This window comes from Camponotus vicinus, unplaced genomic scaffold (genome assembly GCF_025532165.1).
Source record: "Camponotus vicinus isolate PSW18456_S1 unplaced genomic scaffold, iyCamVici1.0 SCAF_1, whole genome shotgun sequence".
Lineage (NCBI taxonomy): Eukaryota > Metazoa > Arthropoda > Insecta > Hymenoptera > Formicidae > Camponotus > Camponotus vicinus.
The window spans coordinates 9,689,122-9,703,412 of NW_028141945.1; the positions used below are offsets into that span (position 1 = coordinate 9,689,122).

Genomic DNA, 14,291 nt, shown 5'->3' on the forward strand with positions numbered 1-14,291 from the left:
AGCATTATCAAGTGCACTCGCGATGATTACAGCGATGACCGGCCCGCATATTTCACGATAATTAATCTTGGAACGCTGACGGTTACCTATAGGTAATCCTCGTAGGTAGATACCTAACATGCGTCAATTTCTCGCTTCTGCCTAGATATATTCCACGGACCTCAAGCTCGGAATAGAGTGGTCTCCAATATAGAGCGAATATACAAAGCCATAGGGTGCGAAGGATACGAGAAGAGTGAGTCCGGCGAAGGCGTTTGACAGGCAAATAACCTTCGGCCATCTTGCTCGACGATACCGGTGGCTATTATCTATTCAACAACGTTATCATAATCCGCTACAACCCAAGTTTCGCAGAGTGCAAAACAATCTACAACAGTTTGAGAGTATAATAATAACGTCTTGTTTCATCATATGCACAACTTTGTGCGGTTACTAATGGAATCCTTAGAGTTTCTGAATTCGTTTCTCCCTCTATTTATAGATTAAATATCTATTGAGTGTTTTTTAATAAGTGCGAAAAATTTTAAGAGATGATTCTTTCAATTTTTTATTAGAAACTTTTTAATGGGCTGGAATCTGATCATCTAAAAATATGCATTAAAAAGTTTGATTTATTTAGAAACTTTTTTATCTCTTTTGTTTTTTTCATGAAATCAACAGTTTTCACGAAAAAAAATAAAATACGTTATCGTGCACAGCACGATACTAAATAACATAGGTTTCGAATTACGAGAAGTTAAATTTTAAAATAAAAATAAAATTAGAGTAAATGTTGGAAAAATTGGAACAAAAACAAAATTATAATAAATGTTGGAAATTGACCAATATTTATTATAATTTTTTACCCCCATTTTTGAAGGAGTATAACTCTACAGGAAGATGAGGAGTATATGTTTATATGAAAAACCCCTTAATTTTCGACAAAGAATCATTTCCTAAAATTTTTCGCACTTATTAAGAAACCCTGTATAATTTAATTAAATAATATTAAGAAATTACTATTGCAATTTAAGTGAATCTAACATTTAAATTTATTTGTCGCGATAAAACGCTGTGGAGGAAAAATTGACTCGCTAGAATCGAGCAACCGCGAGTTGCTGTGAACTCGCTTGCTGTGAATGAAAACAATAGGCCTCGCACACATCCACAGTAAACGTCATGACGAGAGCGGAGGCCGCGGAATCGCCTCTCCAAGAGGTTCTCTCACGTTCGCTGAAAGCTCGAAAAGTTCCCTTCGCACCGTCATGCCAACGTCCACGTCGTATAGGCCGAGCTTTTGAGGAATTTCATAAACTTTTGTCGTCTGGAAAGTTAGAGGGGCTCGCGGTGAATAGAGATCGCTCTCTTCTAGTCGCCTATACCGAGATAGGTACGCGATAACGTCCCACTGTACGTTTCGCGTTCGCCAATCGACAACGAAAGCGGCTGAATACACGAAGCATTACGATCCGAAGCCGTCTCTTTATGCCGGCTATCAATGGAAATACGTTCCCGAGAAGAATGAGTGTAAACATTGTATTGTCCACTAGAATGATGCAGGATAAACGCAGCGATCGATTCTCAGTCATTTTTCATTCAACTATCTCCCGCAACCCGGGCACTATCGTTTGCTGAAAGTGCCACTTTTAAGGAGATATACAAACTTGAGACGCGATAAATGTTATACAAAGTAACTGTTTAAGGAGTGTCTACTCAAAACTTGTAATTCGCTGAACTGAAAAAATTCTTTGATCTTCTTTAAAATTTCAAATAAAGAAAATACTTTAAAGATTTTTTAATGCAAGGTTTTAAAATAAATTTTTTATTGCATGTTTTTTTCATATTCAAAGGAAAAATACAGATCCTCTTGAATTTTTAGTGCTAGATTTATAAAAAATAGATTTATAAATATAAATGAAAAAAACTGAATAATTTTCGTAAGATAAGCATTTTTTATTTGCATAATCAATATTTGGTTGAGGTGTTGAATATATATAAATAAAGATAAATATATATTAATAATATATTCTAAACATATAATTCATTCATTTCTCGACTGTTTAAAATATGAGAGAAAATTATCAAACAGAATTTTTTTTTTAAATTTCTCGAGTCCTAATAAAGTTTCAAAAAAGCCTTGCAAAAGAAATTATTCATTCTTTTATTTTTAACTTTTTTTTAAGATGGGCAAAAAACAACTATCTATGGACAAATGTGGACAATTTGTGGACAATCGAATGCCATATTTTGTAAAAATTCGCATTTCGAGGTGCTAACTTTACATGAAAATTTCTTGATTTTTCAAATACAAAAAATCCCTGAGAAATTCATGTTTTCTATATTTTTGCAAGCACCTTGTTCTAAATATTTATTAAGAAATAATGGAAATAAACTTCTTAATATAATATAATATAAACTTCTTAAATATTTATTTAGAAATAATGGAAATATAGCGCTTTTACCAACTAATTTTCGACTTATAAACAATATAAAATTATAATTATTTATTCAACTAAAACGAATAGCAAACTTTTTCACGCACACATGTCCCATAAATATCCAATGCACAGACGTGTGATAATCTGCTTGTGGCAGTATTGACTTTTCTCAGAGAGCTTAGTGCCAGAGTTACGCATTACAATCGCATTTCGATGCGAAACAGAAGGTAGACTAGTCGCACACGTGCGAGCAATGTCGTAGCACGTGCCGGGAAACGCAGGCACGCACGCTCACGAATAATGCGATGCACATGTAAGAAATGCATAGTCCGTGGCATTAATTATCATTTTTTCAACTACTTGACATTCGTGGGAACCAACCCTAACAATTCAACTTTGAACTAAAATCGATATTACTTCAAAAATTTATCATGCAATCTTTATTATATATAATTATTAATAATTATTTATTATATATTTATTATTATATTTATTATATTATTATATTATATTTATTATATTATTATTATATATAATTATTAATAAATATTATTATATATAAACGTAGTTATATTTAGTAAAAATATAATTAATGTCATAAAATTGATTTAAAATAAATAATTATATGAACAATAAATACAATTGTCAACCTGCGGAAAATATAATATTAACATTGTTTAGACAATAATATACAATGTTCAACAAGTGTATAACATGTCTTAAAAATTTTATAATTCTGATATAAAAAAAATCATGAACAGCCAGTGCGTGCATGATTCAAATATCCTCTTTTATACATGCGAGCATCTTGTATGTATGTTTGGCATTCTGTTATCATATATATAGATTCTATAATCGATAATATCATGGAGAAACGTTGTAAATTTAAACCTGTACCTAATCTCGTAAAACAGAACCGGCAAGTGTACGCAAAGTAACGGAAGTTTGCGTGTGTATTTTAACTTCCGTGATAATATGATTTGCATACGCGATCTACGAGATCTTCCACTTGAGAAAGTAGCGCTTGTAAATTGTCCATATTTTCACACACTCGGTTGAGTGGCGTGGTAAAAGTGTCTCAAGGACGAAAACATAGGTATATCTATACCAAAACTTTGCTGAGAGAGTTCTGCTAAAAATCTCATTAAAATCCCTTTTGCGATATCAACGTTTCTTCTTCGCTTTTTCCCAAAAATCTCATTAATTCATTCACGACAATTGTATCATATGACAAATCATCATTTCGAGAAATTAATAAATTACATTTTTATTCCCATTAAAAATTTAAAGTAAGATGCACTTGGTTATTACGGCTTTTCACTGCTGTTTTGTGATGGAAAATAAAATTCAGGTTTCAATGGCTCATCAAGCGGCGTATTATGTATATAACCATTCACACATGCACACATACGCACACTATAAACCCATGTGTATCCAGGCGATACATAAAATGTCGCATGACCACGGGCACGACAATCAACGAAAAATCGATCTGTCTGGAATTTTATTCTAACGAGCAACGACCTGGTGGATACACGCGATATTAGAAAATTCCGTTATACGACCACGCGCATTTAATAGCTCTTTACATATTATATCTGACCGCCTCAAAGTATTTTTATGACAGAGAGGGTAGTCGTAAACTCGTTTATCATCATCGTTATCGCATTACTGTACGTTTACAGTGACGTAAAGGATATATATCTCGCTCAAAGAAAACATCGAAGGCTGGCCAGTTGCATACGACAGAGCGTCTCGTACCTTACGGAGCTCTCAATGTCAGAATCTCGAGAGAGAGGGAGAGAGAGAGGGAGAGAGAGAGGGAGAGAGAGAGGGAGAAAGAGAGAGGAGTCCGGCTAACATAAATACGTCCGGGACAGGTGTTCTGTAGTGATTGCCCGGCTCTACCATGTCATTAAGCAACTCTACTGTGAAAGTTACTCGGCCCGAAATAATCGCGAGCGTTTAACGCGAAATGGAAAATATGATGAAATTGGAAATTTGTATTGTTAGCTTATTGGCGCAATGACACGTACACTTCCTAGCTAATACGACGGCGAAAATGCGGAGCTACTGAAATTATTAATAATGATAAACAGTCCTTCCTCCCTCTCTCCCCCTCCGACGTCTGGAGAATCTCTGAGCAGTATGTTACGTTTTACGTTATAATTTTCCGCAAATTTCCACTTCGTATGGCAGTATTTTACGGGGGAGAATCTGTTAGGCTAATTCTCCTACGTCTTAGGACAACAATGTAGCAAAAGGATGTTCTCCTTGAAATAATTAACAGTCCATTTCCCCGACAAACGAAACTGCTTAACGCTGTAACATATTGCTGGCGGGCTTCGAGAATTCCCCGTGTTGTGCAATAGGGAGAATTTTGGTAGCTCTCGTCTGCAATGTGTTAAGGTACAAAAAGACGAGCGGTGCAGCTGCAAGATTCGCTTTGAGCAGCACAAGGTTAAGGAATAAAGCAGATTATAGACGATCACGGAGAGAAAAAGAATCCTTACGCAAATAAAAGAGTTGACAAATACGTTGACAGAATATTAATTGTTGGTTATTAAATAATATTCATTTTTTAGATTAATTCATATATTTCTCCTTTCCACTTCTCTATCTCCCTCCTTCACTTAATTTTAGAATAATTATTGATCATTGAATATCGATTAATTATCGATTTAATTATCGATTTAAAAATATAAGAACACCGGAGAAATTTAGATAAACTCATGAATAATCCTCAGGAGATTTCTAGATATGCAAATAAGAATCGTTGGAATAATGAGGCAACATAGAAGCTAATAAGAGAGTTCATTAAACGGAGCTTAAACAAGTGGCAGAAAAACGCGCAAACCGTATTATGCAAATTTAAGGGAAAATTCAGAGAAAAATTAAAATTCCTCAATAGTGTAAATGCTGAAAAATAAAATTGAGCAAATATAAAAAAAATTATTGATAATTCAAACATGCCCAAATTGTTAGCAAAGAGAGAACAACATGTGTTGAATATTTCGCGGATTATTCGAGGCAACATTGTGTTGGATCTCTTAAAATCGCTCAATTTTATGCATTTGTATTTTTTTCCAATATATTACAACAGCACGATATAGGAATGTAAAAAATTTAACAAAATATAAAAAATATTTTTTGTTTGTTTTTTTATACGTTTTCCCACAAACACTTTTTTAAAAAACAAATTACGTAATATATATTTATCTATCTAGATTCCATTAAATTCGATCAAAAACAACTTTATACATTTTTATATAAATGTATTTTAAATCTTATTAACGAGGCCCTTTCCGATTCCTGGCCTGTCAAAATTGCTGCGTGTGGTTTAGCAAGTCTGTGGTTTCGTAGCGCTCCAAGTCCTTCAAATATTGTGTACGGCTACACAAGAACAGGCTGAACACCCGGCAAACAGGTTTCCTGCAAGCGACGCTATTGTGCGGTAATTTAAATCAGTGTGCTTTTCGTGCCCGTCCAATAATCGGGGATAATATCGTGAATATCGACAATCTTTTTCGTAGAAAACACAAAACTTTTCTTTTATATTATTTTAAAACATACAATCTAATTTTAAAAAAATTTTAATTATTATATTTTTATTTCTTAAACACTTTAACTATATATATTTATGTTGCAGTAACAATGTAATCGAAAATAACTGTATTTGAAACATATAAAATTTATTATCACGTCTCGATAACGTCTATAACAGCCTAAAGTTTTATAACATTTAAACAAAGAATGGAAATAACGATAAGCATTGTTTGAGTAATTCTATAAATTTCTTATTGCTTCTTCCTTAATTTATTCGAGAGAATAAATTAGGGAATATATTTATAAATTGTCGATACATGGATAAATTTAATTTAACGCGACACATAATAGAGTCGTTTGACGACGTTCGTTCGACGATGTCAAATTTATAGCTTTTCAATCACCGCCAGCCTCGAATCGATCACGGCTCGAACGAGAGGAAAGAATGTTGCGAGATATACTATATGTAGCGAACAGGCGCGAAGAACAGCGAAGAGAGGATCGCATACCTGCGGAGCAGGTGTTCCCGCCGAGGACCGGCTCTTCGTTCTCCTTCGCTTCGTGCATACATCTGCACGGTGTACCTCCGATCACTGCATTTACTTATACGATACTCGCATACAGATTTTTTGCGCACGACCAATATCGAACGTGCGCTTCAATCGTTCCGAAAGATTCTCTACGCGCGTTTTCTGCGCGTTGAAAATCCGATTTTCCTCAACTTTACATTAAACGCGACTGCAAAATCGTCTCGGTTAAATTCTGCGTGTGCGGCTGCAGCCAAAAGTAACTCGACAATCGTACAAGATTTATATTCTCGACGTAAACGCAATCTCTCTCTCTTTCTCTCTCTCTCTGATTTATAATTATTGTTTTGCCATAAATCACAGCATTGCTAAAAGCATAATAAGCTTGTGAAAAATAAGTGCAATTAAAATTTCATAAAAAATATATAACACAAAACAAAGCAATTAATATATTTGCATCGATGACACAATAATAGCCAAATTGCTATTATTTTATCTCATAGACTATTTATCTGCAATTATATATACAGGGCGTTTCTTAATAAGTGCGAAAAATTTTAAGAAATGATTCTTTGTCGAAAATTAAGGGGGGTTTTTCATATAAACATATACTTTTACATCCCTCCCTGTGGAGTAGACTCCTCCAAGTTTAGATTCCTCCAAAAACAAGGGTAAAAATTAGGTTTTTAGGTTTTTATTATAATTTTGTTTTCGTTCCAATTTTTCAACATTTACGCTAATTTTATTTTTATTTTAAAATTTAACTTGTCGTAATTCGAAACCTATGCTATTTAGCATCGTGCTGTGATAACGTATTTTATTTTTTTTCTTGAAAACTACTGATTTTATCAAAAAATTAAAAGAAATAGAAAAGTTTTTAAATAAATCAAACTTTTTAATGCATATTTTTAGATGAGCATATTCCGGCCCATTAAAAAGTTCTAATAAAAAATTGAATAGGGATTGCTAGTTTCATCTCCTTATAACAATACGGGAGGCTGAAAAAAATATTAATAAAAAACCTTTTTACTAGTAGAAAATATCCATCTAATTTCATTTCTTTAACTTGTTCCAAATTTGAGAAAAAAAAATAAAATCCTAATTTTTACTCCCATTTTTGGAGGAGTGTAACTCCACAAGGAGGGATGTAGGGGAATATGTTTATATAATATGAAAAACCCTCCTTAATTTTCGACAAAGAATCATCTAAAATTTTTCGCACTTATTAAGAAACACCCTATATATATATATTAAATAAAAAAAGTCACAATTGCCTCATGATAAAATACACCAATAAAATGAATAAGCTGTCCGACAATTAGAATAAACACACGATGAACATTATGAATTGCCGACACATAACCGCCATAATAACTAATAACGCGATGAACGAATGACGTGAACGAACACGTGACGAATTCGTTGATTAAATTACATGTCTGCGATTGTATAGATACTCGGAGATTTTGCTGTGCAATTAATCGCCGACAATGAGCGGGGGAGGATCGATACATACGAGGTCGTTCGAGTATTTCGCCCAGTGCGCGTGTTAAAATTTACTGCGTTTTAATTACGCTCTGAACAGCCCCGGCTCCGATTGTTCCGGCCAATGCACTACGCTCTGCAGCTCCTGTTTATTGCGATAAATCGCCGTAAAATTTGCGTAAAACCGATTGTTAGATTGAACGAACTTACCTGAAGTGAAGTTCGATCATAATTATGCCCTTTGTCTCGTCCGGATGGAGACTATGTAGTCGTGCTTCCGCACGCCCTCTCGACAACAGATTTTAAAGTACCGCCAAAAAGAAAAGCTCGCGCCTCTGCGAGCGCGAGTTGCCGCGCGCGCCGGCGCAGCGCGCGCCACGCCACCTCATAAGTTCCAATCATTTCGGCAAATCACCCTTCCTGGGAGTGGGAAATAATTGATGGGTGGGTGTCCATCCGGACGAGACAAAGGGCATAATTATGATCGAACTTCACTTCAGGTAAGTTCGTTCAATCTAACAATTATGCCTCTATATGTCTCGTCCGGATGGAGACTATGTAGCTGTTTATAGACTAGGGATTTGCCAGTGGGAGTAATATAAATATTATTATGAGAGACTGTGAGCGAGTACTATATATTATCTAAGAATAATAGATAGATGTGTAAGTATAAAGTGTCTTATAGATCTAAGTATACAAAAAGTACGCTGTGGTCTTATAGAAAAATTAAAATTGCATGTTCTAAGAGCCATATAAACTTAAAATTAAAATAAACTTCTAAGACTAATGACAACATGGTCTTACGTAGCGATCTCATGGTAGAAGTAATTAGGGTTTTAAGATCGCATCGCTAAAATCCTCAGGGTTAATAAGAGGCCTATTGTAAAAATTTGCAAAGACCCTGGACTCGCCGGTCCAACCCGCCGCGCGTTTAATAATCTCGATAGAGACTCTCTTAGCGGCTGCTTGAGACGTTGAAGCGTGTCGCGTACTGTGTGCAGAGAAGAGGGAAGTATTTATGCCACATTCCTCCAAAGCCAGACGAATCCAGCGACCAATAGTTTGCGACGAAACCGCCCTATGGGGTTTAGAAAAAGAGATAAACAAAAAATCGCATGTAGAAGGGCGTAACTCCCTGGTAAGCTCTATATAATGTTCCATGAGGCGAACAACACAAAGATTTTCATGGTTTGCAAAGCGTGAAAAAAGGAAAAAGGGTTGAGAGCGACCCGGTGCTGAAGTTTTTATCCGATCTGGAACGCGAATCATCAATTTCTCTTCCAAAGAGATCTGCGACACTCTTATTAAACTAAGCGTTTGCGCTCTATGACCAGTAGCGAGAGCTAAGAGGAGTATCAGTTTTTTGGTGATATCTTTCAAAGAAACTCCTTCATATGGGTAAATAGAGGACAATTTAGCTATCACGGGGGCGGGGTCCCAAACAAAATCGTATCGCGGACGGGGCGGTTTGATTACCGAAACGCCTTTACAGAAACGTTTAACCATAGGATGATTGCCGATTTCGTTCTGCGAAATTAAGGAGATCGCTGATCTCATCGTATTCAGACATGAATAGGAAGAGATTTTGGGTAGCTCCTGGGCTAAAAATTGCAAGGTCTGAGCAGCCGACGGTGAGTAGAGCGGTGACCTATGACGCTGGCAAAATTTCCACCAGGCACGAAGTGGGTAGGAATATTGTTTGATAGTCGATTCCGATAGGGAGGCTAGTAAAGCTGGTATTGCTGTATCTGGTACTAAGCGAGCCTTGAATGCCTCCCTGATAACTTCGCGACCCCCAGGGAAAGTGACCTCCATGATGGGTGACAGGTCCTGAAAGGTGACGATAAGAGTGAATAATTAGGAGGTAAGATTAATGGTTCGGAAATCACAAGACGACCAAACAACGGGAACCAGGGCTGTGAGGGCCACCAAGGCACTACCAGTGTTCCCGTTGCTTCGTCGTCAATTATCTTTCTGAGAACACGTGGTAGTAAAATGAAAGGTGGGAAAGCATAGAAGTTTAGATTTTCCCACGAAAAAGTGAACGCGTCTACAGAGATTGATCCCGGGTCAGGATACCAGGAAGCGTACAAATCACATTTGTTATTTATTGAAGACGCGAACAAATCTATATCAAAGGGACCAAAGACCCTTGCCACTCGACGAAATGCTGTAACCGATAAAGACCATTCCGTATCAGGATCCGAAGTTCTAGATTCGGCATCCGCGATAGAGTTTTCTATAGATGAAATATAAGAGGCAAAAACGAATATGTTGCGATCCTCGCACCAACGCCAGATTTGTCTAGAAATTTCAGAGAGATGAGGAAATTGAATAGAGCCAAACTTATTGATGTAGGCTATAGCAGTAGTATTGTCAATGCGGAGTAAGATGTTGCAGTCGTGAAGATCTGCTGCAAAACAAAGCAGGCCGTTAAAGGCCGCTTTAAGCTCTAATGAGTTTATGTGAAGCGTCCTCTCACACTCAGACCACCAGCCATGAGTGCGCCTGTCGCGGCAAGAAGCCCCCCAGCCGTTCAAAGATGCATCCGTAAATATTTCTTGCACAAATCTGTCTGAGCGGATTTTGTTCGTCTGTTTGGGATTGGAAAAGATGTCGATCCACCATCTGAAGTCTTCTTGGAAGTGTGAAGAAATGTCCATTTCTGCTGAGTAATCCTCATTGTTATTGACAAGAGCTAAGAACTTTTCTCTTTCAAATCTCTTCGTATGAAGAAGTCCGTACTGAACTGCAGGGCAGACTGAGACGAGAGAACCGATAAGGCTGGCAAATTCTCGAATGGAACATCTTGTTCTGAGGGCCAACGATGTTGTTAAACTTAGTAACTTTGCTCTACGTGAAGGAGGGATCGTAATTGATTGCTCATTTGAATCGAAGATGAAACCTAAATACTTGCTTTTATTTGATGGCTCCAAATGCGATTTAGCGTAATTTACCACAAACCCCAAAGAGTGAAGAAGGTTAACTGAAGCGTTGACGTTAGCCCGACATTCTTCGTTGGACGAACCTAAGAGGAGAAAATCGTCCAGGTAAGTTATTGATTGATAGCCTTTTTTACGGAGATAGGTAAATACAGGTCTAAGAATCTTTGTGAATATGTAGGGAGCTGTGGACAAGCCAAAAGGCAGAGCCGTGAATTCAAAGGTCTTATTGCGCCATTGGAAACGAAGGAACTTTCTATGGCCCTCAAAAATTGGAACTAACAGGTAAGCATCTTCCAGATCGAGGGTTGCCATATGCGTTCCAGGAAGCATGAGGCGAACCACAGTACGCCAATCCTCTAATTTGAAGTGTGGAGGCTCGATGTATACGTTGAGGTCTCGCAGATTCAAAATAAAGCGTTTCCCTCCTGATGACTTATCTATCAGAAAGAAAGATGAGAGGAACTGGTCTTTGCTAGGTTCAACCTGTGCGATGGCTTCTTTTCGCTGTAGACGATCTATTTCCAAGTCACAGGCTAGCGCAGCAGATAACGACAAGTTGGGCTCAGAAAGATGAGCCCTTGATGGAGGCGAAATAGTGAAAGGAATGCGGTAGCCTCTTATGGCACTCAATACAACAGGGTCAGAGGTGATACTCGACCAAGATTCGTAGAATTTATGTAAGCGACCGGCCGAACTTACGTTGTCTAGTGACGGCGACGAGATCTGGTCTGAGACCGGGAGCGGTGGCGTTGGCTCTGGTGATAATGAGCCCCTGTTCGGCGAGCCGACGAAGGACGGACAGGGGCCTTCCGGTTTCCCGAAATCCTAGACGCCTGTTGGTAAGATCGATATTGTGTTGACTGGCGGACCGGTTGTAACGTCTTTTTTCCTATCGGGGGAGCTGATTTGGAGACATCACGGGCAGTTTTTTCACAGACCTGAGCCGCCTTGAGCGTTTCGGCAAAATTTTGCCCGAATAAGAACTCGTCGATCGGAGCTGATTCTGCAGCATTTTTGCCAACGATATTGAGAGAAGGCTTGGTGAAAGCTCTTCTCGCCAGTGAGAGACGGTAGTGGTGGTCCGCTAGCAGATGAATGCCTTCTGAGAAATTTGTCAGAGCCGACCTTGCCTCATTCTTGAGATCTTGCAAGATCTCCGGCTTCAGCAAGAGCGACATGCCCGAGCCGAGGGCGTTGAGGGAAGCAGCCACCTGTGCCTGTGAAGATGACTGATATTCGTCCCGTTTAATGACCGACGGGGTCAGCGCTGCGATTAGCTCCTTATTCAGCTTTGGTGGAGCCAGCGATGATAGCTCCCCCTTAGGTTCATATTTAGACAGCAGGTTAGAACGCACCTCGTTATTGAGACCGCCTCGCGACTCCGTCTGGATTGCATTCAGAACCGTAGGATTCCAGGAGGATGACGTAGGGGGTGTCTGAGTTCTCCCGAACAAATCCTCAACCAAGGTATACGCCACGGGAACAACTTCCGGAACCTGGGATTCCGGAATGTCTGTGGCAAGAGGGGAGGCAAAGGATACGCTGCCAGTTGGCGTGGCACTCACCTCATTGACGCTAGGAATCGTCGGCGAATCTATGTATGGAAAGAAGGAGACAGAATAGAAATCACATCGGTTATGTCCTCCCTTTGCCAGTTGCAGAGGGGGGGCTGGGTCAACAGGAGGACATACCTGGTACAACGCCTCGGTCAGCTTGTGCGACCGTGTGTTCTATTGTATTCTGCTCCACGGCGCCTGGTCTAATTGCTGCTAAGGGCGATGCTGGGCCCTCATCCTGTGGCGGGATAACCTCTATAGGCGATCTAACCTGACATAAGTCTAGGTTATGTGAGCTGTTGCGACGCACAAGAAAATCTTGAAAATCTCTGAGAATTTCGCTATAACTTTCCCTGGATTGGGAACGCCGTACCGAAGAATCCCTCGATGAGATGCTGTCCGATGAATGAGCATCCCTAGATCTTTCTCTCCTATGTCTCTCTCCTCGAGCACGTTCGCGCGATTTTTCCCTTGAGGAATGTTTACGGGACGCTCTTCTGTCCCTAGAATGCCTCGAGAAGGATCCCTTATTTGCGCTTTTGTGCTTAGGCATTATTCTAATGGGTAGAGCCTGAAAAGAGACTAAAAAATGAAAATAATAACTACGGTACACGTTGTCGACACGAGCGAACAAAACACAATGAGGTGGCGTGGCGCGCGCTGCGCCGGCGCGCGCTGCGCCGGCGCGCGCGGCAACTCGCGCTCGCAGAGGCGCGAGCTTTTCTTTTTGGCGGTACTTTAAAATCTGTTGTCGAGAGGGCGTGCGGAAGCACGACTACATAGTCTCCATCCGGACGAGACATATAGAGGCATAATTATCGATTGTTACAAATCGTACAATACGTCTCGTACCCGGGAATCGAGTTGCATCAACAACGAAACACGGACTTACTATCATGTTTCATATTCAGATGTTCAGGAAGTAACAAATGTTAATATATTGTCATATCATGTTTCACACACTCAAAATAACAAATATTACGAGCATGCAATATATCGAGCAACGATATAATCATCAATTCAAATATTAAAGATGTACATGGGTGTTAATGTTTTACATCGCACTTTTGTTGTAATATTTCACCATAATAAGATTTACATGCAGATAAATAAACTCGACATTTGTCTTATATAAAAAGATATTTATATTATATTAATTATTGTATAAATTTTTTTATATATATTATAGAAAAATTTATATTATATAAATTAAGTTCTTTTTTTAAATCTGAAATGGAATCGAGAATAGTATCCTAATTTTTTTCTATAGATCTGATATTATTGTACGAAGAAAAGAAATATAATTACAAGCGCGCAATGAATGCTGACGACAATTCATAAAATCGTGTCATAAAATCGTGTCATAAAATGTGCTTCCGTGCATGCGTGTGCGCATTAACTCGTATCACAAATGGTTTGAACGGAATGAAGAGGGAAAAAAGGAGGAAAAGGGAGCACACACGCAGGACATTGACGCGAGCGAGAGACAATAACACGTGGACCGCGTATATAGGTACCGCCAAGTGACACAATCGCGATGCGACAACTGCCGATTGCGACTCGAGTCGCAATAATCGAGGAAATAACACACGTGCGGTCAATATACGCCGGTATCCGCTCTCTTCCCCTCCCCTCGTCTCCTCGGGGGCCTTCGTTTAGCTCCCTCGATATGTCTCGGGCGTTCTCTTTCACGCAGCCTCTCTTCCGTCTTGGATACGATCGGCGCGTACCGAGGTATCCGGAACGGCTTACTGCAACGTGCAACAAAAGGCAAGCGAGAGAATACGTGCGCCGTAATACAAAAGCCGATACCGC

At 38.8% G+C, this 14,291-nt stretch overlaps 3 protein-coding genes across 11 annotated transcripts in view; all 3 read right to left on the reverse strand.

The window, feature by feature from the left end:
- Tinc (transmembrane protein tincar) overlaps positions 1-14,291 on the reverse strand; it is a 149,072-nt gene that overhangs the window by 113,527 nt on the left and 21,254 nt on the right. The window lies entirely within an intron of this gene.
- Positions 8,120-13,102, reverse strand: LOC145973040 (uncharacterized). 6 transcript variants are annotated; one of them, XM_083102184.1, is made up of 3 exons: positions 12,612-13,102; positions 11,620-12,514; positions 8,120-9,053 (listed from the first exon to the last, which is right to left on the reverse strand). In XM_083102184.1, the coding sequence occupies exons 1-2, from the start codon at positions 13,027-13,029 to the stop codon at positions 11,625-11,627; spliced, it is 1,308 nt and encodes a 435-aa protein (XP_082958310.1). In that variant the 5' UTR covers positions 13,030-13,102; the 3' UTR covers positions 8,120-9,053; positions 11,620-11,624. The 6 variants fall into 6 exon arrangements, with proteins under 6 accessions (XP_082958310.1, XP_082958301.1, XP_082958320.1 ...); XM_083102175.1 differs by lacking the exon at positions 8,120-9,053 and adding an exon at positions 9,724-9,805; XM_083102194.1 differs by lacking the exon at positions 8,120-9,053 and having other exon boundaries at positions 11,613-12,514; positions 12,612-12,747; positions 12,850-13,102.
- LOC145976605 (uncharacterized) lies at positions 8,804-11,250 on the reverse strand. The gene is made up of 2 exons (XM_083107838.1): positions 9,865-11,250; positions 8,804-9,805 (listed from the first exon to the last, which is right to left on the reverse strand). The coding sequence occupies exons 1-2, from the start codon at positions 11,248-11,250 to the stop codon at positions 8,804-8,806; spliced, it is 2,388 nt and encodes a 795-aa protein (XP_082963964.1).

Coding starts and splice junctions, on each gene's coding strand:
- LOC145976605 (XM_083107838.1), bottom strand. CDS start 11,250: ATGCTTCCTGGAACGCATATGGCAACCCTCGATCTGGAAGATGCTTAC. Junction 9,806..9,864: donor TCCCGTTGTTTGGTCGTCTT/GTGATTTCCGAA, acceptor GTCACCTTTCAG/GACCTGTCACCCATCATGGA.
- LOC145973040 (XM_083102184.1), bottom strand. CDS start 13,029: ATGCCTAAGCACAAAAGCGCAAATAAGGGATCCTTCTCGAGGCATTCT. Junction 12,515..12,611: donor TGACCGAGGCGTTGTACCAG/GTATGTCCTCCT, acceptor TTCCATACATAG/ATTCGCCGACGATTCCTAGC.